The sequence below is a fragment of the Schistocerca serialis genome, chromosome 4, assembly GCF_023864345.2.
Source record: "Schistocerca serialis cubense isolate TAMUIC-IGC-003099 chromosome 4, iqSchSeri2.2, whole genome shotgun sequence".
Lineage (NCBI taxonomy): Eukaryota > Metazoa > Arthropoda > Insecta > Orthoptera > Acrididae > Schistocerca > Schistocerca serialis.
In genome coordinates, this window is record NC_064641.1 from 126,144,406 (window position 1) to 126,168,832 (window position 24,427).

Consider the following 24,427-nt stretch of genomic DNA (forward strand, 5'->3'; position numbering starts at 1 on the left):
TATTCATATTTCCAGATTTGTATAAATATTTATCTGTATTTATTAGTATCTGATCTATAGCACTGCTTGACGATGTGGTGACTCTGGTGGGGATTTGATAGTTGTATGTATATTGTAGGTTTTTAATAAGGCTTCAAGGTTTAATCTGTCTTTTGAGTTCTTGTTGAAATCTATATTAAAGTCACCACATATGACGGTTGTTTTACTAACTATTTTTATACTGTTAAGTGCCTTCTCAAGATTTTCAATGAAAGTAGTTACGTTTCCATCTGGGCTTCTATATATGCAAATAACAATTATATTTAAATTTGTCAGTTGTGTAGCAGAAATTTCGAAGTTTTGCTCATCCCCTAGCTAGTTAGTGAACTTTAAATTATCGTGTTTGACGTCCTCTCTAACATATATGCATGTTCCTCCATGCATGGAGGTTTTCCTACAAAAAAAGATGAAAGGGTAAAGCCCTCTATCCTTGTGTGATGTAACATATTTTCTGATAACGAGTGCTCACTAACACATATAACTGACACGTCTTTTAGTTCATCTGATAACAATATTTCTATCTCACTAACTTTATTTGATAAGGATTGTACATTTTGGTGCAGGAGCATAAATTTCGACGATGACTTATTTATTAGGTTGTTTTGGCCTACCTTATGTTCGACAGCCGCACATGACATATCATTTTTAACACTTATACAATTGAAATTTTCTTTCCAGAGCGATGTTTTAGAAGATGAAATCAACATTTCTCTGGAATTACTTGCCGTAAAAAATGTTGTGGTTCTTTCCTGTTTCGTGTTGGGCGAGTTGACTTGTAGTGTGATGGCATTTCTTCCCTATCCCCGTCCACTGAGCAAACAGTAGTCTCTGCTGCTTGTGTTCTTCAGTGAGCTTCTGTGTACAGGTCATCTTGTATGGGTACATATGGAGGTCACTTTTAAGAATGCGTTGAACGGAGCGTCTGGATATTCCCAGTTGCACTGCTGTCTTTCTACACGATTTCCCGGGACTTCTCTGTACAGCAACTCGTACCACTTCAATATTCTCTGGCGAACAAACAGGCTTAGGCCAAGGTCACTTTGCTTCCAATACTGTTCTTTCCTGTACAAATTTATCATACAACCTGTGGATGGTCTTCTTGCAAGGGACTCATCATGTGTTAAACTGTTGTCGAAAACGCCTCTGAGTCACAACAAGGCTTTTCATTTCATGAAAAAGTAACACAATTGCCGATCGTTGCTGTGTCATCAGTCTTCCATTGCTGCTTACTAGTCTCCTAGCACCAGTATCGTGAATTAAATGTCATTTCATAACTCATTTGTTTTTCCAAGCTCTGCTGGTACTACTGTAGAGATCCCAGAGGGATATCTAATGTATGTCGTAAACTGTGAAAGAAACAATTGGTTACATATTTTGTGCACCGCCCTGTATATTAACTCATGAAAAAGGTGCTAATGACTGTGTTATTTTGCATATCTCTCCCATAAAACAAATGAATCATGTCAGATTTTAGGGAATTCACCCCCAGTAATGTTAATATCAGTGTACCACACAATTCTAAGTATACTAAAATATCTTGTTCTTCAGTTGCAGAGAATTATTTGTGATTTTTGTTTTATGAGCCTTATGCCATGGTCAAAGGCATGATTCTCTACCTACCATTTCAGCTTCTGATGGTGGAGACTTCATCAGACTTTTTTACACCCCAGAAAGCAGTAGCAATCTCAAGCAAGCTCAGCAAGCCAAACTGTTAATATGTTTCCTTGCACTGGTCATGTTGTGACATCAACAGACCACTGCTAAGACCATGTAGTCATGCCGACTTACACTGTGGAGCTTTTAGTGGAGAAAAGTTGGTGCTGTCTGTTGTATTTAGCACTAAGGCCCACAATATGAATAATTTCAGTCCTTCCTCTTTTCCATTGAATTTTTTTTGGGCTTTTGCATTTCTATGGTCTCCTGTACATCATATCACAGCAACAATTATATCTTGGTAAAACCTCAAACAAATTTGGGGGTCCCCTGGCCGCAGTGTATGATCTGCTACTGCTGATCTATCTGTTTTGCATAAATGACAATTGCACTCGCCTTGCTTAACAGGACTTAACGCTTGCATTTTACGCTTGCAGAGAACTGTTAACAGTAGCAAGCTATGTATTACTAACATAGCCCAATGTTGTATATACATTAAATAGAGTAAAGTGTAACAATATTATGAAAGGGATAGCTACTAGTGAACATACAGCTGAGATGCTGAGTCACAGATCACACACACGCCCTGGCAGGTCGATAGAAACACAAACAGACACATACATACACACAAAATTCAAGCTTTCGCAACAAACTGTTGCTTCATCAGGAAAGAGGGAAGGAGAGGGAAAGACGAAAGGAAGTGGGTTTTAAGGGAGAGGGTAAGGAGTCATTCCAATCCCGGGAGCGGATAGACTTACCTTAGGGGGAAAAAAGGACGGGTATACACTCGCACACACACACATATCCATCCACACATATACAGACACAAGCAGACATATTTCATTGTCAAGCTTGTGTCTGTGTATGTGCGGATGGATATGAGTGTGTGTGCGAGTGTATACCTGTCCTTTTTTCCCCCTAAGGTAAGTCTTTCCGCTCCCGGGATTGGAATGACTCCTTACCCTCTCCCTTAAAACCCACATCCTTTCGTCTTTCCCTCTCCTTCCCTCTTTCCTGATGAGGCAACAGTTTGTTGCGAAAGCTTGAATTTTGTGTGTATGTTTGTGTTCGTTTGTGTGTCTGTCGACCTGCCAGCACTTTCATTTGGTAAGTCACATCATCTTTGTTTTTAGATATATATAAACAAAGATGATGTGACTTACCATACGGAAGCGCTGGCAGGTCGATAGAAACACAAACAAACACATACATACACACAAAATTCTAGCTTTCGCAACCAATGGTTGCTTCGTCAGGAAAGAGGGAAGGAGAGGGAAAGACGAAAGGATGTGGGTTTTCAGGGAGAGGGTAAGGAGTCATTCCAATCCCGGGAGTGGAAAGACTTACCTTAGGGGAAAAAAAGGACAGGTATACACTCACACACACACACACACATATCCATCCACACATATACAGACACAAGTACACATATTCAAAGGCAAAGAGTTTGGGCAGAGATGTCAGTCGAGGCGGAAGTGCAGAGGTAAATATGTTGTTGAATGACAGGTGAGGTATGAGTGGTGGCAACTTGAAATTAGCGGAGATTGAGGCCTGGTGGATAACGGGAAGAGAGGATATATTGAAGAGCAATAGGTTAGTGTTAGTGGGAAGTATCCAGATAACCCGGACGGTGTAACACTGTGCCAAGATGTGCTGGCCGTGCACCAAGGCATGTTTAGCCACAGGGTGATCCTCATTACCAACAAACACTGTCTGCCTGTGTCCATTTATGCGAATGGACAGTTTGTTGCTGGTCATTCCCACATAGAAAGCTTCACAGTGTAGGCAGGTCAGTTGGTAAATCACGTGGGTGCTTTCACACGTGGCTCTGCCTTTGATCGTGTACACCTTCCAGATTACAGGACTGGAGTAGGTGGTGGTGGGAGGGTGCATGGGACAGGTTTTACACCGGGGGCGGTTACAAGGGTAGGAGCCAGAGGGTAGGGAAGGTGGTTTGGGGATTTCATAGGGATGAACTAAGAGGTTACGAAGGTTAAGTGGACGGCGGAAAGACACTCTTGGTGGAGTGGGGAGGATTTCATGAAGGATGGATCTCATTTCACGGCAGGATTTGAGGAAGTCGTATCCCTGCTGGAGAGCCACATTCAGAGTCTGATCCAGTCCCGGAAAGTATCCTGTCACAGGTGGGGCACTTTTGTGGTTCTTATGTGGGAGGTTCTGGGCTTGAGGGGATGAGGAAGTGGCTCTGGTTATTTGCTTCTGTACCTGGTCGGGAGGGTAGTTGCGGGATGCAAAAAGCTGTTTTCAGGTTGTTCGTGTAATGGTTCAGGGAATCGGGACTGGAGCAGATTCGTTTGCCACGAAGACCTATTCTGTAGGGAAGGGACCGTTTGATGTGGAATGGGTGGCAGCTGTCATAATGGAGGTACTGTTGCTTGTTGGTGGGTTTGATGTGGACGGACGTATGAAGCTGGCCATTGGGCAGATGGAGGTCAATGTCAAGGAAAGTGGCATGGGATTTGGAGTAGGACCAGGTGAATCTGATGGAACCAAAGGAGTTGAGGTTGGAGAGGAAATTCTAGAGTTCTTCTTCACTGTGAGTCCAGATCATGAAGATGTCATCAATAAATCTGTACCAAACTTTGGGTCATGAATAGGTTGGCGTACGAGGGGGCCATTATGGTACCCATGGCTGTTCCCTTTAATTGTTGGTATGTTTGGCCTTCAAAAGTGAAGAAGTTGTGGGTCAGGATGAAGCTGGCTAAGGTAATGAGGAAAGAGGTTTTAGGTAGGGTGGCAGGTGATTGGCGTGAAAGGAAATGCTCCATCGCAGCGAGGCCCTGGACGTGCGGAATATTTGTGTATAAGGAAGTGGCATCAATGGTTACAAGGATGGTTTCCGGGGGTAACAGATTGGGTAAGGATTCCAGGCCTTGAAGAAAGTGGTTGGTGTCTTTGATGAAGGATGGGAGACTGCATGTAATGGGTTGAAGGTGTTGATCTACATAGGCAGAGATACGTGCTGTGGGGGCTTGGTAACCAGCTACAATGGGGCGGCCGGGATGATTGGGTTTGTGAATTTTTGGAAGAAGGTAGAAGGTAGGGGTGCGGGGTGTCGGTGGGGTCAGGAGGTTGATGGAGTCAGGTGAAAGGTTTTGTAGGGGGCCTAAGGTTCTGAGGATTCCTTGAAGCTCCGCCTGGACATCAGGAATGGGATTACCTTGGCAAACTTTGTATGTGGTGTTGTCTGAAAGCTGACGCAGTCCCTCAGCCACATACTCCCGACGATCAAGTACCACGGTCGTGGAACCCTTGTCCGCTGAAGAATGATGATGGATCGGTCAGCCTTCAGATCACGGATAGCCTGGGCTTCAGCAGTGGTGATGTTGGGAGTAGGATTAAGGTTTTTTGAGAAGGATTGAGAGGCAAGGCTGGAAGTCAGAAATTCCTGGAAGGTTTGGAGAGGGTGATTTTGAGGAAGAGGCGGTGGGTCCCGCTGTGACGGAGGACGGAACTGTTCCAGGCACGGTTCAATTTGGATAGTGTCTTGGGGAGTTGGATCATTAGGAGTAGGATTAGGATCATTTTTCTTCGTGGCAAAGTAATATTTCCAGCAGAGAGTACGGGTGTAGGACAGTAAATCTTTGACAAGGGCTGTTTGGTTGAATCTGGGAGTGGGGCTGAAGGTGAGACCTTTGGATAGGACAGGTTTCAGATTGGGAGAGAGGTTTGGAGGAAAGGTTAACTACTGAATTAGGGTTTTGTGGTTCCAGATTGTGTTGATTGGAATTTTGAGGTTTTGGGGGGAGTGGAGCTGGAAGTGGGAGATTGAGTAGATGGGAGAGACTGGGTCTGTGTGCAATGAGAGGAGGTTGAGGTTTGCTGGAAAGGTTGTGAAGGGTGAGTGAGTTGCCTTTCCGGAGGTGGGAAACCAGAAGATTGGATAGTTTTTTGAGGTGGAGGGTGGCATGCTGTTCTAATTTGCGGCTGGCCTGTAGGAGGATGCTCTGAACAGCTGGTGTGGATGTGGGAGAGTAAAGACTGAGGACTTTTATTAAGGATAGGAGTTGACGGGTGTGTTCGTTGGCTGAGTTGATGTGTAGGTGAAGGATTAGGTGGGTGAGGGAAATGGATTGTTCAGTTTGGAATTGGTATAGGGACTGATGGAAAGAAGGGTTGCAGCCAGAGATGGGAACTTTAAGTGTGAGGCCTTTGGGGGTAATGCCAAATGTCAGACAAGCCTGAGAAAATAAAATATGGGAGCATAACCTGGCTAGGGCGAAGGCATGTTTGCGGAGGGAATGTAAATAAAACTTAATGGGGTCGTTGTCGGGGTGTTAGAAGGTGGAAAGTGTAACATGAGGCTGAAATGAAAATGAAAATAAAAATATATGGGGAGAGATAAAGGTGAACTGGAAAGCAACTGGAGAGCTGGTGTGAGAAAAGGCAAAAAAGATATTTTTAACAGTTCATACTCAATACCAGAAAAAAAATATGGATGCACTGTCATCAACTCTGTCCTCCAGTAAACCATAATAGAGAGAACAAACACTGAAAGAGATGGAGCAAAAGGTTGCTGTTTCAAAACTGGTTGTATATGAATTAGAGTGTCTACATGACTCTTGCTGATGATTGCATCATCTGTTCCACAGGAAAGAAAACTCTTTCCATTTTTTGACACAGCCTACCAAGGCCTGGCTTCAGGTGATGTTGACCAAGATGCATGGGCTGTTCGTCATTTTGTTAAAAGGGAACTTGAATTGTTTTGTGCTCAATCTTTCTCCAAGTCCTGTGGATTGTATGGTGAGTAAACTTTTTAAAATATTTGCTTTTCTCATTCTAAAATTGAGAAATGAAGAAGTGAATGGATTACACCTTCATGACATCACTGATCTGATACTTTAGAAAAACTCAATGTATATAGAACTAAAAAGAAACAAAATATACTTAAGTCAATGAAAATCATGTAGAAGCTGAAGCTGATGGCATGGAACTTCACTGAATATTTTGGAACTGACTGTATTCATTATTCTCTGTTAAAAGTACAGAGAAACAGTGTAGCTGGCCAGTAGCTGCATCTGGAAGGCAAAATCCCTAGTACTGCCAATCAAAATGTGGGGATCGAGATCGGTGTTTTGATGTGAGAAACAGCCGTGATCGAAGGTTGGGGGGCGTGGCCGTGAGCCCTGTGCATGAGGCATGGTGACGGCGAAAGGTGGTGGAAGGCAGACGTGGTCGGCAAAACCATGGGCGAAGCAAGAAGGCGATGAGACGTAATGTGAACGCGAAGAAGTCGAATCAGCGGATGAGCTACTGGTCCGTGGCGGAGAGGCAACACAGTTCGATGGAACTGGAGCTGCGTGTGTGCTGTGGCTGTTGGCGCTGCAGTTGAGTCGTAAGGCTGCAAGCTGCTCGTGCGAAACTGCTGCACGGTCATGTGTCAGAGCGGAAAGGTGCTCACTTGTCGAAGCAGAAATGGCAGATGTGTTGGTCGTACATTGCGGAGGTAGTGAAGAGGGTGGCAAAGCAAGTGGCACTGGAATGCGGCTGGTTATGCCGTGGTACAGAAACAAAGTGTCTGGAACTACCAAGGATACGTGGCAGCGGCGTAAATAAATTGCTCGTATCACATCAGTAACGTAGAATTTCCACTTGAGGCGGCGTGATGATGACAGTTGTGACATCTGGCACATAGATCCATGTAGCGTGATCGTCAGGGTATTAGTTGTAGCTGGTAGTAACGGCAAAGGATCGTCAGCAGTCGGAGGCGGAACAATGACAGGAGCATCTCGTTGTATGTCGTGCTTGGTTGGTGTCGGCTGCAGCTTGTGGAACTGATCTTGTACCAACAAGTTGTATGTCGCAATTTGCTCACGTAGCTGTTGCAGTTGTTCAGGCGAAAATGTATGTCATGAATCAACTCGATGCATGTCGTGCTCGTTCAGTGTCGGCTGCAGCCTGTGTAACTGATCTTGTACCAACAAGTTGTGTGTCGCAATTTGCTCACGTAGCTGTTGCAGTTGTTCAGGCAAAAATGTATGTCATGAAGCAGTCTGCTGTGTATCACTGAGTAAGATGGGGTCGAAATCAGAATCTGTGTCTATCAAAGGGTAACCTGGCATACAAGACGAGGTCGGCGGCACAGTATTGACGTAACAGTTTGAGTAGAAGAGATCGTGTGTGTGATCGTGAATGTGAAACTCAGTACTCGTCGGCGGCGGAGTGAGAACACGTTCACTGCTGTATGAAGCATTGATACGACTAAAATCGTCTTCTTGGATGGGTGAACAAGTTGCAGGCATGATCGAGTAGTGAACGGCCGGGTGGTAAGCATGCATAGTGTTGGCGAGTTGTTGACAAGATGCGGTTGCGGTAGTCATGGCGGGATCGTATGTCGCGCAGCTGTTTGTTTTGACTGGGTCGAGGTCAGTGAGCCAGCAGGCAGTGGCTGTGATGCTGCTGTCGGTAGCGGTCAAGCAGAGTCAGTGTGGCTCGGATGCTGTGTAGAGGGAGGTGTGGCCCGTGCAGTGTTGCACTGAGAAACAGCCCGCATTGTCGTCAGTGTAATTGGTGAATTGTCATTGATCAGTAGGATGTCCTTGATGAAATTGTTCCTGTGATGTTGGTGACAGATGCCGAATTAAAGTGGCTTTTGCTCTGGTATACTTGTCACTCAAATTGTCACAGATAATGTCCGTAATTATATAATGATAGTCCTTTAGGTGCCTGAAGAGTACGAGGTATTTTTCACATTCGTCGGTGATGCCATAAGAGGAGAATATACACTCCGCAGCCATGAACACATTGGAAGTTGGTCCGAGAGAAATGTTGGTAGTTGAATGCTGCAAATGAGGGACAAGCACGGAGAAGTGGTGGAAAAGTTGGTGCAAACATTTGAACTCTGGAAGATGGGCTGTGCGGAAATCGGTTCGAACGAATTTTCACGCGGCGCAGAAGTTGCAGTAGCCATGACAGGCGTTTGTGAATTTGACCAGGCATGCGATTTAGCCGTAGTTCGTGTGAACTGGGATTTGCAACATAGTCTCCGTTTGTTGCAATCCATTGTTTGGCATGATTGTGCGATGTCGAAGCACTGCACAAAGTTGATTCATTACACAAAAGCAAGTCAAAATTGTCCAAATTAATCGGCGAAGGAGCACTGCACTGTCCGGAATGTGAAATTACCGACGCATTGAGTGGATTGTGACGGGCACCATGTACGCTTCGGTCGCATTGTCGATGTGTGAGAAGGTGACGAAAGTTACCAAAAAGAACGATTCACACAAGAGTCGGGAATTTACACACTAATTATGCTTACTGTACACTGCATCCAGATGCAGCGTGATGCGAAGTCGATGGACGTAGAAATCCGACAAAGGGTTGCTGCATTGTTTGTCCATGGCGATGTTCCAGTACACATTTCTGGCATCGTAAGCGGCGTTCATGAGCATCGGGGTCACCAGTATGGTGATCGAGATATTACGTACGGTAATATTGATCCCAACATTAAGTATTCGCTTGTTTATAATGAATTAACTTTATTTTGATCATGTCGGTACAAACAAATACACTCCATTACACAGTCCTGAACATACTGAGATCAACAGTTTTCAAAGAAGTTTGTTCTCAAAGATGGGCGGTTGACTCTTGCAGTCGATAACCGCCACAGAAACATTTAAATAGAAAACCTAGCTACCTCCATCAGTAACTTGGCACAGTCTTCTTCTCCCTTCCTAACACTTCCTTCTGCTGGTTTTAGCCACTTCTCCCTTGGCCTTCCACTTTAACACTTACCTGCCATCTCTATCTTGCATGTTCATATTTCTCTTTATAGTTTCTTCCATTTTGCTAAAATACACTCCCAGGTTCTTGAAACTTTTCACATTCTCAACTGCTCCCCTCTCAGGTCATGTTTACTGTAGATGTGTCCTTTTCTTATTGTGACTGACAGCTCACACTTCTTTGCATTAAATTGTAGGCCATACTCTTGAACACCTTCTTGCCAAACATCTAATTACTTTGTACTTGTTCATCCCTAACACTATCTAATCATCAGCAGAGAACACTGGGCTCATTTTCACTCCCACCTCTTTTACCATCTGTGTCATTGTACCACCTACTGCCACTATTACAAGTAATAATTCAGACAGTGGACTTCTTTCTAAGGCTGTTTCTCTGCTTCAGACATCCTTCCCTCTCACTCAACTTACATTTCCCTGGTGCAATGCATCCATCAGAAAAGTCATCTTCTCTAGCCATTTCTTTCTTAATGCATCTCAAACTTTATTCTTGGACTAGCTGAGTACCTGGTACTACCTGGTTATGTATTTATTCCAGTCTTCTGTTAGCCCATCTCCTCCTTCTACCTCTCTCTGTCCATCTCCTCCTCCCCCTCTCTCTGTCAATCTTCTCATCTCATATGTCCATCTCCACATCTCATCTATTAATACACTCTTCCCCCCTCTCTCTTTCAGTCTCCTCTTCCCCTCTTTCTCTGACAATTTCCTCATCTCCATTTTTTGACAGTCTCCTCCTCCCCCTCTCTCTGCTCGTTTCCTCCTCCACCCCAGTCTCCATCCATTCCTCCTTCCCCTCTCTCTGTTTCTCCATCTCCCCCTCCCCCACTCTTTCTGTCTATCGGGTTGGTGATTGTTAGCCACAAACTATTTCTCTCCAGTCAGTAAGTAAGAAATGTACCAAGTTTGGTTGAAATTCATCCAGGAGTTTAGGAGGAGCTTTTTACTCATGGCTTCATCCATGTACACATATATTTGATACGTGTTTAACACATTTCATACATTCACTTATAAGTCTAGTGAATTTTGTGCTGCAGTTTCGTTTTTAGGCACCTAATATTCATGATGTCTTATCTTCTGGACTATGTGTCATACAATGAGATAATTTTGCAGTTACATTGACGATATGTGTATACTGTCTGCCAAATGTGCTATCAAAATAGAGTTAGTAGTAAAGCAGTCATAATTTAAAACTTCATGCATAATGCAGCAGTTTTTCACACATCTCATTATTTATGACACTGTACCTCCTGAACTATGTGTCACACAATGATATAATTTTGGTATATTCAGTGGTATTTGTGAATACTATCTCCAAAATGTGTTGTGAATAGACTTACTAGTAAAAATAGTAGTAAACTAAAATTCCTTGCCTGATGTGGCACTTTTACTGTCCAACAGTAGAAATGTAGTAAATGATAAACTCTTTTTCTTTCATTGTTTTGAGGGGGAGTGTCAGCAAGAAAAAGTTTCCTGAAGGCTTGCAATTATGTATAAAGTTTGTTGCAAATGGCTATGTGAACTCATTCTCAAGTCTGCGATTTGCCCATTATGGATTGAACTCCATTTCCACCCCACCCCTTTGATAGGTAGGTGGTTAATACCTATTCAGCCCTTCTTTCTGGACAGTAAATGATCCATGTACCAAATTTGGTTTAAATCAGTCCAGTAGTTTAGGAGATGTGGAATGTACATACTACGTACATACATTTTTTTATAATATGATGCCTCTAAATCAAGAAGAGCATTGGTATATCTCCCATGCTCAGTGTAGTATTTCTGTAGCTGTCTTTCTGCAACAATGATACCAACTGTGTACTTGCCTGTTCTGAAGCCATACTGTTTTTTTCTGAGCTGCTTTTCCACTAATCTACAGATTCATCCCTCCATAATCTTGTAAAACTTTTTAGCATTGTGCCACATAAGGGTAATGCCCTGACAGTTTTTTAAAATCAGTTTGGCTTCCCTTCTTGAAGACAGGTCCAATTATTTTCGTCATCTAGTTCTCTAGAGTTCTCAGTTCCTTCCAAAGAGTTTTCATAATTCCATACAGCCACTAGGTCCTAATCCCTTTTGCTGCTATGATAATTTCCTCATTTAATTCATCCATGCCCTTTGCCTTTTTTTCTTTTATGTTCTGCACGGCCTCCTCCAGTTTTATCCACATTATATTTCTTCCATTTTCAGACCACCCTCTACCTCTTCTATCGTTATTACATTATATTTATTGGATGTTAATATGAACGACTGACTACCAATCCATTCTGTGAAAATTGCACATCAATAACACTTTTCATTTCCACCATATTTGTGTTGTAAGTTTTAGGTGACTCACTCTGTACACACTTAAAATTGTGTTTTATGCTGAGAAGTTTCTCTTCCTCGTATCTCACAAATGACCTATTTGTATAATAAAAGTCCTGTCTTCTGTGGAGCTGTTTTTGTCTCATAAGTCTTTGATCACTGAATGCCTGGTAATATAACTATCTCATTAATGCTTTCATTGATTGTCTTTATTTAAATAAAGATGTCCATTTTATATCATTTCCAGCAATACTCAGTTGTTGGAGGGCTGTACTCTTATTGCTGCCAACTAGTTTTATTTATATGGTATTTCACATAATTGATGGTGAAGTCCCCACATATATTTTCCTTGTTGTTTGAGTTTGTAAATACATCATCCCAATAAGAACCAAGATTTGCAAAATGGGCATCTTTGATTTATAAGTTAGTACCTGATCCTCAATTAATTAGTTGCAACTGATTCATGCATGCATGCTTCTTCATGTAGGCAAATAAACATTTTATCATTGTTCTAGGTGAACGAATTGGCAACTTAACAGTAGTTTTGCATGATCCAGATCAGATTGAGAAGATGAGATCACAGTTTCGTATTATTGTGAGAGCCCTGTACTGCAGTCCTCCAAGACATGGTGCACAGATTGTTTCCACAATGCTTCAAGACCCAAATATGCAGGAGGAATGGTAAGGGATAGTAGTCCAAACATGAAATCTGTGTTCTGAGTATATAATGTTAAGGAATTTCCATATCATACTTAGAGGCATACCTAACTTTTGCTTTTAAGCTTTTACATTTAACACAAATTTTTTGATTGCTGGCTGTGTCTACTCTAGCATAATGTTGTGTGATATAGTCTTCTGTTACTTGGTCAGCTTTCCCACTTTGCTGGTGCAAGCTACAACCCTCTGCCATGAGAGGGCTCTGAATTTTAGCATGTAACAAGGCAGTGTGTAACATAACTATGTCAGTGCATGAGAAACGGCATGCTTTTCATCAGTTTCTCCCAGCGTATTTCTTGCTCTAACAGTCCACGGGTGTACTGCCAGTCCATAGTGTCCAATGGGCACAATATTTTGGTGATCAGACATGTCGCCATCGTCAGGTGTGCTGACAAACTGAGCTCCTGAGGGCAGGCGGTTGTCTTAAATCCCCTCCCCCTCATGAGGTGTTCTCTCTGCGGTCTGCATCTGTGCGTCAGTGTGGTCGGTGAGATGTTGGTGTCAGTGCCTGTGGTGGCATCAGTGTAATTGCCTTGTCCAACCTAGTTGCTGAGCATCTTTTTAATTAGACTCAATATCGGTTCCCATGCCCTGCTGAGGTTTTAGCCACAACCTTGGTTGATGAGTCCATCCCTGGTATGAATTTTGATAGCCTCTCTAGTGACACTGTCCCAGTATTTAGGTGTCTGTGCCAAGACCTTGGTATGTTGGTAGTCCATTTCATGATTTTTGGACAATGGGTGCTCTGTGACTGATGACATGTTGGGGTACCCAAGTCGAGTGTGTCCCTGATGTTCTCAGCAATGACCTTTGATGGTGTGTGCTGTCTGTTAATATAAATCTTCCCACATTGACATGGAATCTGGTATATGCCAGCCATCCCCAAACCGAGACCATCTTTGACACTTCCCAATAATGCTTGCGTTTTATTTGGTGGGCAAAAGACAGTTCCTACTCGATGTTTCCTCAATATTCGTCCTATTTTCCCCGATAGTGTGCCAGTGTATGGTATATAGGCAGTGGCTATCTCTTTCTCCGTGACTTATTCCATCCCCACATGCTGTACTGTAGAGGTGGGGCAGAGAGCGTGTCTGATCTGCCATTTGGAGTACCATTTTTTTCCGGAATACAGTTTTGAGGTGTTCCAGCTCTTGGGGTAGACTCTCTGCATCAGAGATGGTGCGCACCCTGTGCACCAGTGTTTTTAGCACCCAATTCCTCTGCACAGGGTGGTGGCAGCTATCTGCTTGCAAATACAGGTCGGTGTGCATTTACTTCCTGTATACCCCATGGCCCAGAGTGCCATCCGCTCTTCTTTTGACCATGATGTCCAGGAATGGTAACCTTCCTTCTGCTTCGGTCACCTTAGTGAATTTGATGTTCGAATGTGTGGAGATCAGGTGTGTAAGGAAGTCTATATGGAGTACTTTGAGGATGAAGCTTTGGTATTATCCAAATGGAAACCTACTCGATTTCTATGTTATGTGGATGACACATTCATGATCTGGCCCCAGGGAAGGACAAGCTCCCCGGCATATACCAGATTCCGTGTCAATGTGGGCAGACTTATATTGACAGACAGTGTGCACCATCGAAGGTTGTTGCCGAGAACATCAGAGGCACACTCAACTTGGGTACCCCAACAAGTCAGCGGTCACAGAGCACTGTTTGTCTAAAAATCACTAAATGGACTACCAACATACTACGGTCTTGACACAGACATCTAAATACTGGGACAGTGTCATTAGAGAGACTATCGAAATTTGTACCAGGGACAGACGCATCAATCGAGATTGCGGCTACAACCTCAGCAGGGCAAGGTAACCAACACTGAGTCTAATTAAAAAGATGCACAACAAAGGAAACGAATGGGCAGCTAGGGCGGATGAGGCAATTACACTGACGCCACCACAGATGCCGACTCTAGCATCTCACAGACTGCTGACGCACGGGTGCGGACCGTGGAGAGAACGTCTTGTGAGAGGAGGGGATTTAAGATGGCCGCCCACCCTCAGGAGCTCAGTTTGTCAGCACACCTGAGGATGGCAACATGTCTGATCGCCGAAATATTGTGCTCGTTGGACACTATGGACCAGCAGTACACCCGTGGACTGTTCGAGCATGCTATTCACTGCAGAAAACATATCTTCAATTTAAATACATAGGAGAATGAGAGCTGCGTATGGTGATGATTGTATCAACATTAGTAATGAGAGACATTGGGTTGTTGATGTTTGTAATGGAGAGAGTGTGTGTGACAGAGCTCAGAATGGATGACTGCTTACAGCAACTGATGAGACTCATCTGAAGCAGGCTGATGCACTCATCAGAGGAAATCACTGAATAACATAGGCACAGCAGTCAGGTAAGTATGACATATCATGATAGTGTGTACTTGCCATCATTGCAGAACTGCAGTACAGCAAACTAAGTGCATGGTGGGTGCCTCAAATGTTCACTCTTGACATGAAACAGAGGACATTGGACATCTGTCATCATTTTCTTTTGTGTTTTGGGAGTAAGGGTGAAAGGTTCCTTAACAACACTGTGCCAAGTGATGGGAGCTAAGTTCAGCATTTGGTGCCCCAACACAAGACAGCATCAGTGGAGTTCTGCCAGAAAGAATCACCGATGCCAAAAAAGTTCAAGACCATGCCATAAGCAGGCAAAGTCATGCCACAGTGTTCCGGGACATTCAAGGTATGGTGCATTTGGAATTCATGCTTAAAGGCACCACCATAAACTCTGCAAGGTACTGTGAGACCCTCAGTAGACCGAAAGCACGAATTTAAAGAGTTCATCTACACATGGAGCACACTCCCTTTCAGCATGACAATACCAGACCATACACGAGTGCTGCAACATCCACAATAAACTGACACCTTGGGTTCACTGTCATCGGCCATCCTCCATACAGTCCTGACTTGGCTTTATCCAATTTTCGTCTGTTTCCAGAACTTAAAGAACAGCTTCAACTACTTCATTTTCATACTGATGAAGTGGTGAAAGCAGAGGTGAGGTTGTAGTTCTGTCAGCAAAGTCAAATGTTCTACAGTGATGGTATCAATTACCTGGTCTCATATTGGGAGAAATGTCTTCATCACCAGAGTGATTATGTGGAGAAATAAATATTCAGAGATGAAGAATAAAGATGTAGAATGTTAATAAAGGGCGTTTTATTTAAAAAGCTTTAAGACTTTTCAGCTAACAAATTCAAAAGTATTACTTTTCAGCATGGCCTACAGTTCAAGAAATTATGATTATTACTTCTTGAGATAATCCAGTCACTAGCACATATAATATGTTACTGCATAATGGCTGTAAGTTTTACGTTTGTAGCTGATCCTTACATTTACTAATTAATCTTTTTTTAAAATTTTCAAGCTGATATTGATCAACAATGTAACCATGTGGGCAATTTTAAACTTACTTTGCTATTTATTTGTCCTTTTACCACTTATAGCTCCATTACTGATTGATTTTTTGATGATTTGTTTGAGGCATAGTTAATTTCTTTAACTCAATGGATTGAAATGAGCTCCATATGCAACACATTTTGAATGTCAGAATGGTGATATATTGAGTTTGTGGTAGATCACTACAGATATGGGAGGATGTACCAGTAAGTCAGCTGACATGATTACGAAGAGATTACACTTTATTACAAAAGAACACATAAAAGACGTCTACACAATACTAAGGTTGAATAGTGCTGTCTTTGATCTCCAGTCCCACAGATGTTCCACTTTGGAGCTGCAGCTCTTTAGTTGCTGACACTGACAGTTCTGTTGTTCCCACAAACAACTCTCCCCCCCCCCCCCCCCCCCCGCCTCCCTCCCAGAGTGTGGAACACTAAAGGGAGAGGTGATTGACCCTCATCAACTGTGGTGCAGTGAGAATGTAGGAGCGTGTGACCAACCATGCTGTGGCCGGCTCCTGCACAGGGCATGGCTGGACCATTTCTCACAGTTTGTAATGTGGTGGAGGTGGCATATAGTCAAGTGCTGTCAGCGGATGTTGCTGCAGCATTAGAAATGCTGTAGATGAAAGGAGAGGTATCGGTGGAATCATGGGGTTTGCTTGCCTATAGGGGATTTGGATAGGTGTGGTGATGGTGAGGATGCCATTCGAAGGTGTGTGCAGTGAAAGGGTTGCACACTTGACATAAGAGGGTAGCCGATAGGCATGTGAGAGCAGATGGATGAATGGAGTTGTTAGCATGCTTGGAAGGTCTTGACATGCATCAGTAATGAGTTCATCATTGATTATTTTCACGAGGTGCTCTGGCTCAAATTCATAAACATCAGTAGTGATGATTTCCAGTGAAGGGAATGGTCACAAAGTTGTGTCAGCATTGTTAAGTGGTGGTGTGTTTGTATCCTCCACATCAGTGTTGGCAGGTTCCCACAATACCCACACTGGCTTAAGTCTATGAAGGGATACTGTCGTAACTTTGGCCTTGATGGTGATGCTGAAGGTCTACAGTCCTTGTTTGATGACTCGGAATGGTCTTGTGTAAGGAAATTGTAATTGTGGGTGAATGGTGTCATCACAGAGCACCACAAATCCACACCCTTACAGCGCTTTGTGAACAAATGTTTTTGATATAGTACAGGGCTATTACAAATGATTGAAGCGATTTCATAAATTCACTGTAGCTCCATTCATTGACATATGGTCACGACACACTACAGATACGTAGAAAAACTCTTAAAGTTTTGTTTGGCTGAAGCCACACTTCAGGTTTCTGCCGCCAGAGCGCTCAAGAGCGCAGTGAGGCAAAATGGCGACAGGAGCCGAGAAAGCGTATGTTGTGCTTGAAATGCACTCACATCAGTCAGTCATAACAGTGCAACGATACTTCAGGACGAAGTTCAACAAAGATCCACCAACTGTTAACTCCATTCGGCGATGGTATGCGCAGTTTAAAGCTTCTGGATGCCTCTGTAAGGGGAAATCAACGGGTCGGCCTGCAGTGAGCGAAGAAACGGTTGAACGCGTGCGGGCAAGTTTCACGCGTAACCCGCGGAAGTCGACGAATAAAGCAAGCAGGGAGCTTAACGTACCACAGCCGACGGTTTGGAAAATCTTACGGAAAAGGCTAAATCAGAAGCCTTACCGTTTACAATTGCTACAAGCCCTGACACACGATGACAAAGTCAAATGCTTTGAATTTTCGGCGTGGTTGCAACAGCTCATGGAAGAGGATGCGTTCAGTGCAAAACTTGTTTTCAGTGATGAAGCAACATTTTTTCTTAATGGTGAAGTGAACAGACACAATGTGTGAATCTGGGCGGTAGAGAATCCTCACGCATTCGTGCAGCAAATTCGCAATTCACCAAACGTTAACGTGTTTTGTGCAATCTCACGGTTTAAAGTTTACGGCCCATTTTTCTTCTGCGAAAAAAACGTTACAGGACACGTGTATCTGGACATGCTGGAAAATTGGCTCATGCCACAACTGGAGACCGACAGCGCCGACTTCATCTTTCAACAGGATGGTGCTCCACCGCACTTCCATCATGACGTTCGGCATTTCTTAAACAGGAGATTGGAAAAGCGATGGATCGGTCGTGGTGGAGATCATGATCAGCTATTCATGTCATGGCCTCCACGCTCTCCCGACTTAACCCCATGCGATTTCTGTCTGTGGGGTTATGTGAAAGATTCAGTGTTTAAACCTCCTCTACCAAGAAACGTGCCAGAACTGCGAGCTCGCATCAACGATGCTTTCGAACTCATTGATGGGGATGTGCTGCGCCGAGTGTGGGAGGAACTTGATTATCGGCTTGATGTCTGCCGAATCACTAAAGGGGCACATATCGAACATTTGTGAATGCCTAAAAAAACTTTTTGAGTTTTTGTATGTGTGTGCAAAGCATTGTGAAAATATCTCAAATAATATTGTAGAGCTGTGAAATCGCTTCAATCATTTGTAATAACCCTGTATGTGCTGTCAGAGGTACAGTTTGAGAGGCACAGTTGTGTTGTTTCACGCATTGTACCAGAGCCGGGAGTTCAGTCAGAACAGATGTGGTTGCTTATAGTTTGAAATCTGCTGGAAGGGTGAGCATTTCTGTATACAGTACTTCTGCCAGAGAGGCCATTAGATCCCCCTTAAAGGCTGTACAGGTGCTGAGCAGGACCCAGGGTAGTACCTCTGTCCAGATGTCTGTGTGGCACAAGAGTATGATCTTAAGCATTCGGTCCCAGTGTTCCACCAGCCCATTACTTCACAGATGGTACGATGTCATTCAATTTCATTTTGTGCTGTGGAGTTGACAGAGAGCTGACTCAAGTTGGCATTCTTGGTTGGTAGTGATTGTGTCAGGACAACCAAAGAAGCATACCCACATATTCATGGGTGCACAGGCAGCAGAATCAGCCACAATATCTGTGATAGATACCACCTTGAACCATCAAGAGACACGATCGATGACTGATAATATATATTTAAAGCCTTCTGATTCAGGAAGTGGACCAGTCAGATGCTAATGTACATGCAGAATTTGGTGCATGTTATATCAATGTAACAGAGTGTCAGTTGTACTTGGCACCTGATCTTGCTGCACTAGCATGTCAGACCGCCCTGCACCTGGGCACAGTAGTCCCATTTGATATTAAGCCACTAACCAGCCGTATGATCAGTCATACATTTGGGTGAGCCACGTTGTGAATTTGGTCAAATAGTGTGCAGCACATAGAGGCTGGTATGAGGGTTCTCATTCTATTTTGTGAGATGTTGTACAGTAAGTGATCATTGGTGCCTGGTATAGTATGGTGCTCAATGCATAATCTTGATGTATTGTTGTTGATGATGTCAGTGGTTGATGGGTCAAGCACTTGGTCGTGAGTGAGGGTGGTGTAGTCTATATGGAAGGAGATGGTGCTAATGCGCGATGAGTAATCCACAACAATATCATCAGCTCCTTTCAAATATCTACATTGATAGTATATTGAGAGGTGACATTCAGGTGACAGAAGCAATGAGGATTGTTGTTCTTGGACAGGTTGCATACTGCATCTCCTACTGGTTTATGGTTCATGTATGTCACTACTTGTCTTCCTTTGCTGTCTTTGCAGAAGTACTGCATCATTTCATACATGATGTACACTTCCTGGTTGAACATGGACCACTTTGGCTGTGATGTTTTGTTTCTTCAACAACAAACAAAGAGGTTGCATCTCACCATCTAATACGTACTGAAGGATTGTGTCAATAGCCATCTCACTTGCATCTGTTGTGACCACGAGGAGTGCATGTGGGAGGGGATGGGTGAGTGCTGTTGTTTTTGTCAGGCAGGCTTTTGTTCATTCGAATCCGGTTTGCATTTGCGGTGTCCATACCAATATCATCTTTCCATGCGTGTCTGGTCTTGCAAGAGGGTTGGTGAGTGGATCTTAAATTGTGTGTGACAGGTGGCAATAATAAAAGCTGAGAACTTCAAGAAATCATTGTACATATTAATACGTTTATGGAGGCTGTAGCTGCTGCATGAATTCTGCACATTCTAGTGTGGGTTTAGTGACGTCAGTGTTTGGAGTATGTCCGATGAAGGTCACCTCTGATTTTTCTAGTTGAAATTTTTCTTCATTTTTGATGACCCCAGCCTCTCAGATGGCAGTGACAACTAGTTTTGAGGACATGATCACAGTCCACATTGCTGTAGGAGACAATTAAGATATTGTTGGGATATGCATAACAACGGTCTGATTTAAGGAGGAACTGTCAATGAATTTCTGCAAAATTTGGGTAGCATTTTTCAGACTGTAGGACATGAACAAAAATTCAAACAGGTTGAATGGGGTAGTGACTGCTGTTTTATCAATGTCTTCCAGGTGCATCCATATTTACAGGTATGTTGTTTTGCAGTCTATTACTCTGAAGACCCTTATACCCACGAATGAGCATGTGAAATGCTGTATGTTGGGGATGGGGTAACTACCATAATTAGTCGAGAACTGAGCACTTTGTAGTCATTCCAAAGTGAGAGGGGAGTTTAGAAGGTGACACCCAGGAGCTGTCAGAGGGGAGAACAATCCTGACTGAAGGTCACGATCATCATTTTTGTTGCTTGCAGGAGAACAGTAGCTAATGGGAGTACCTTGTGATGCACCAGCAGTTCAGGTATTGTAAGTATGCAGTGAGTTGTTCCATTGCAAATTGCTCGTTGACAAGTGATTGTGTGTGCCATGGAGAGAGTGGAATGCTGAGTCAGTGTACTGGAAGGTGGGGCTGAAAGCACCAGAGTAACCTGTGTTTGCAATGGCGAGTTGCGTTGTGTCAGTGGCACATCTGCTTGGCAGTGATACATCAGGTTGGGGTCATCATGTGGGTAGGCAGCCATGAGTGTCTTCTGTTGTTCAAGAGTGTGCTTGAGATCTCAGAAAATACTGTGAAGCTGTTGGTTTCCATTATCCCTGCAAACAATCTCTACCTGTTGATGTGTCAAGGTATTATTGCTGTGTCATCGCAATTGTGTTGATGATTGTTGTGCATTCTTTGATGGTAGCTGAGTGATTATTGTCAATATTGTTAGTTAGACAAGTGGCTTGTGAACTGGAGTGCACTGGTGGAGTTGATACTGGGAAGAAAAGTCCAGTGATGAATTGTTGATTCAAATGATGTATACGAGTTGCTTGTTCAAGGTCAGGTGAGAGGTGGAAATTTCAAAGAAATTCCATGCTTAACACTGGCTCATAATGTCATTAGGGAAGGAAGGTGAGTGGGTAGTGACATGAACAAAAATTCAAATAGGTTGAATGGGGTAGTGACTGCTGTTTTATCAATGTCTTCCAGGTGCATCCATATTTACAGGTATGTTGTTTTGCAGTCTATTACTCTGAAGACCCTTATACCCACGAATGAGCATGTGAAATGCTGTATGTTGGGGATGGGGTAACTACCATAATTAGTCGAGAACTGAGCACTTTGTAGTCATTCCAAAGTGAGAGGGGAGTTTAGAAGGTGACACCCAGGAGCTGTCAGAGGGGAGAACAATCCTGACTGAAGGTCACGATCATCATTTTTGTTGCTTGCAGGAGAACAGTAGCTAATGGGAGTACCTTGTGATGCACCAGCAGTTCAGGTATTGTAAGTATGCAGTGAGTTGTTCCATTGCAAATTGCTCGTTGACAAGTGATTGTGTGTGCCATGGAGAGAGTGGAATACTGAGTCAGTGTACTGGAAGGTGGGGCTGAAAGCACCAGAGTAACCTGTGTTTGCAATGGCGAGTTGCGTTGTGTCAGTGGCACATCTGCTTGGCAGTGATACATCAGGTTGGAGACATCATGTGGGTAGGCAGCCATGAGTGTCTTCTGTTGTTCAAGAGTGTGCTTGAGATCTCAGAAAATACTGTGAAGCTGTTGGTTTCCATTATCCCTGCAAACAATCTCTACTTGTTGATGTGTCAAGGTATTATTGCTGTGTCATCGCAATTGTGTTGATGATTGTTGTGCATTCTTTGATGGTAGCTGAGTGATTATTGTCAATATTGTTAGTTAGACAAGTGGCTTGTGAACTGGAGTGCACTGGTGGAGTTGATACTGGGAAGAAAAGTCCAGTGATGAATTGTTGATTCAAATGATGTATACGAGTTGCTTGTTCAAGGTCAGGTTAGAGGTGGAAATTTCAAAGAAATTCCATGCTTAACACTGGCTCATAATGTCATTAGGGAAGGAAGGTCAGTGGGTAGTGAGGATTTTCCCTGAGTTGCATGCAGTGGGAGCACAGAGTCATTAGAAGCTCCAAGCTGAATTGATAATGAGTCATTAGACTTTGTGAACATGTTTGTGGGAATCATACTACCATCAAAACCAGTGTCCATCAGGAAGCATGTCCCAAGTTGTGATCTAGTATATACAGTTGGTCGTGTGATAGCTATCCATCAGAATGGATGCATATCTGGCTCAATATGTGTGAAGGTGGCTTATCATCCACATGTGCCCCAATGCGCCTACTTCAGTGCACACTTGGCATTTGGATGCAAGCGGGGAACCCAACAGTTGTGCACAATGTTGCTGAATTGTGTGTGGTACCAGCACAGCTGTGTTAGTAGTGGCAACAGGATTGGGCATCACAGAGTTGTGAGCCACAGCAGTGGTGCCATATGCAGCCAACCAGGGTATACCCAGAGTCACGGCGGTGACATCGCTGTCAGCTGTTCTTGACTCTGTTCAGGGTAGCTTGGAGTGTGTAGTGGGTTGCAGCATTTTGATGTGCTGTGGTTGTACTGTATCTTGGAAGTTTTACACAGTAATGTTGTAGGACCATCTGTAATCTATCCACTGGGGCAAGTTTTCTGTCTTATCTGCTCTGCCTTATGCACAATGAAAGTAAGTTGCTGTTGCTGAGGAAATTTCACTATCCAGAGAGTCCAAAGCATATTGTCCAGCAAGAGATTTGTACCTAGAGAGCTCACAGTCAGAATTACAAATGTGTCTTGAAACCGTTCATTGTATATGACGTATTGTAAATGTTGTTCTCGGGTATGGCTGATTTTGCTGTGGTGTATTTATCATGTACAGGTGGCATGAAGATAATGTCATTAATGATGTCAGCATGTTCAGAGACGTGGCATATCAATGTGACAAATTTCAAATTGTTGACCAATATTTCCAGTGATTTGAACACACATTCTGCCAATGTGAACCACAGTGCTGGTTGCTCGGTATGGATTGGAGGCAGTTTAAGCTGATGAGAAAGTCTTCAAAGGGTGAGCATGCTGTTTGTTTGTGAAAGACTGTTAAATGCATAGGTCAGAATGATAGCAGAAAAGTCCTGGAGCACTTGCAGTGTTGATATAGAACCAGTGTAATGGTATCTGGTAGATGAGAACAGTGGTATTGTACCTTGTCCAATATGGCTATGTTTGTGGCTGAAAATTGTGGTGTGGTTGATGCAGTTGACACAATCAGCTTGGAAATGGTCAGAATCTTCAAAGACTGAGAATCAGGTCCTGGCTTAACATGCTTGATGCTGGATCCTGTGGAAAGTCTAATAATATAATAAGTCGGATGATGGCAGCCATTGTTGTGGTGTGAAGGTTGCAATAGCTTGAGGCTGCTTTAATCACTGTTTGTTGATTAAAGCTATCACTGAACTAATGGTACTTGAGATGAGATCAATATGATGCCCTCATGTAGAGCAATTGACACTTGTGGCATAGCAGAAAATGGCTGCATTGTTAGTGCATAGCAGAACAAAGTGAGTGAATTGCTGACCAGAACAGTTGTCAGGTTACTTGTTGTCACCAATGTAGTAGTTCTATACTGTGGATACTGGAGCACATACCTGTAAATCAGTCAACATGGTTACGAATAGATTACACTTTATTGTGAGAGAACACATAATGCTGTCGTTCCCACAACTTAAACATTCCCAGGTGGATGACCAAGTTATAATTGCAAGCATACACAATGTTTTGACAATAATCTGATTTTTCATCATCAGGCATGCTGACAAAGTGATGCCAGTAAGCTGGAGTGATCTTTCTTTATACCTGTTGTACCCTTATTTAAAATTACAAATAATTATAAACATATATGCCTTTCCCTTTCTCATATACTTTGCACTATGGCTACTTGGATTATGGCTTATTTTTGCACATCAGGGCCACAATTGGTTCATTACTGCTCTGATCAGTGCTTTGCGAATACCTATGTCTATCTATGTATGTACTACAAGAGCCACTGTACAGTGGTACTGTTTGTGCACATAGTGAATGAAGAAAAAATTAGTATCTGTATGCCTCTATTCAAGCTCTAATCCCTCTTATCTTGTTCTCATCATCTCTGTTTGATGTATAACGGTCACAGCAGAATTTCTGCAGTCCTTGAATACCAGCTCTCTAAAATTACCCAACAGGGTTTTGTGAGGACAATGTCAATTTTCATGCAAAGATTCCTGTTTAAATTCTTTGAGCATCCGTGTACACTTTTGTATGGGCTGTACCAAT

At 43.2% G+C, this 24,427-nt stretch overlaps 1 protein-coding gene across 1 annotated transcript in view; it reads left to right on the top strand.

Annotated features, from left to right (window-relative positions):
• The window catches only part of LOC126474320 (aspartate aminotransferase, cytoplasmic-like), a 96,909-nt gene that overhangs the window by 67,188 nt on the left and 5,294 nt on the right, over window positions 1–24,427 (top strand). Inside the window, exons 5-6 of the mRNA XM_050101786.1 lie at window positions 6,306–6,456; window positions 12,269–12,434. Coding sequence (XP_049957743.1) covers window positions 6,306–6,456; window positions 12,269–12,434 — 317 coding nt within the window. The remainder of the gene's footprint in view (window positions 1–6,305; window positions 6,457–12,268; window positions 12,435–24,427) is intronic.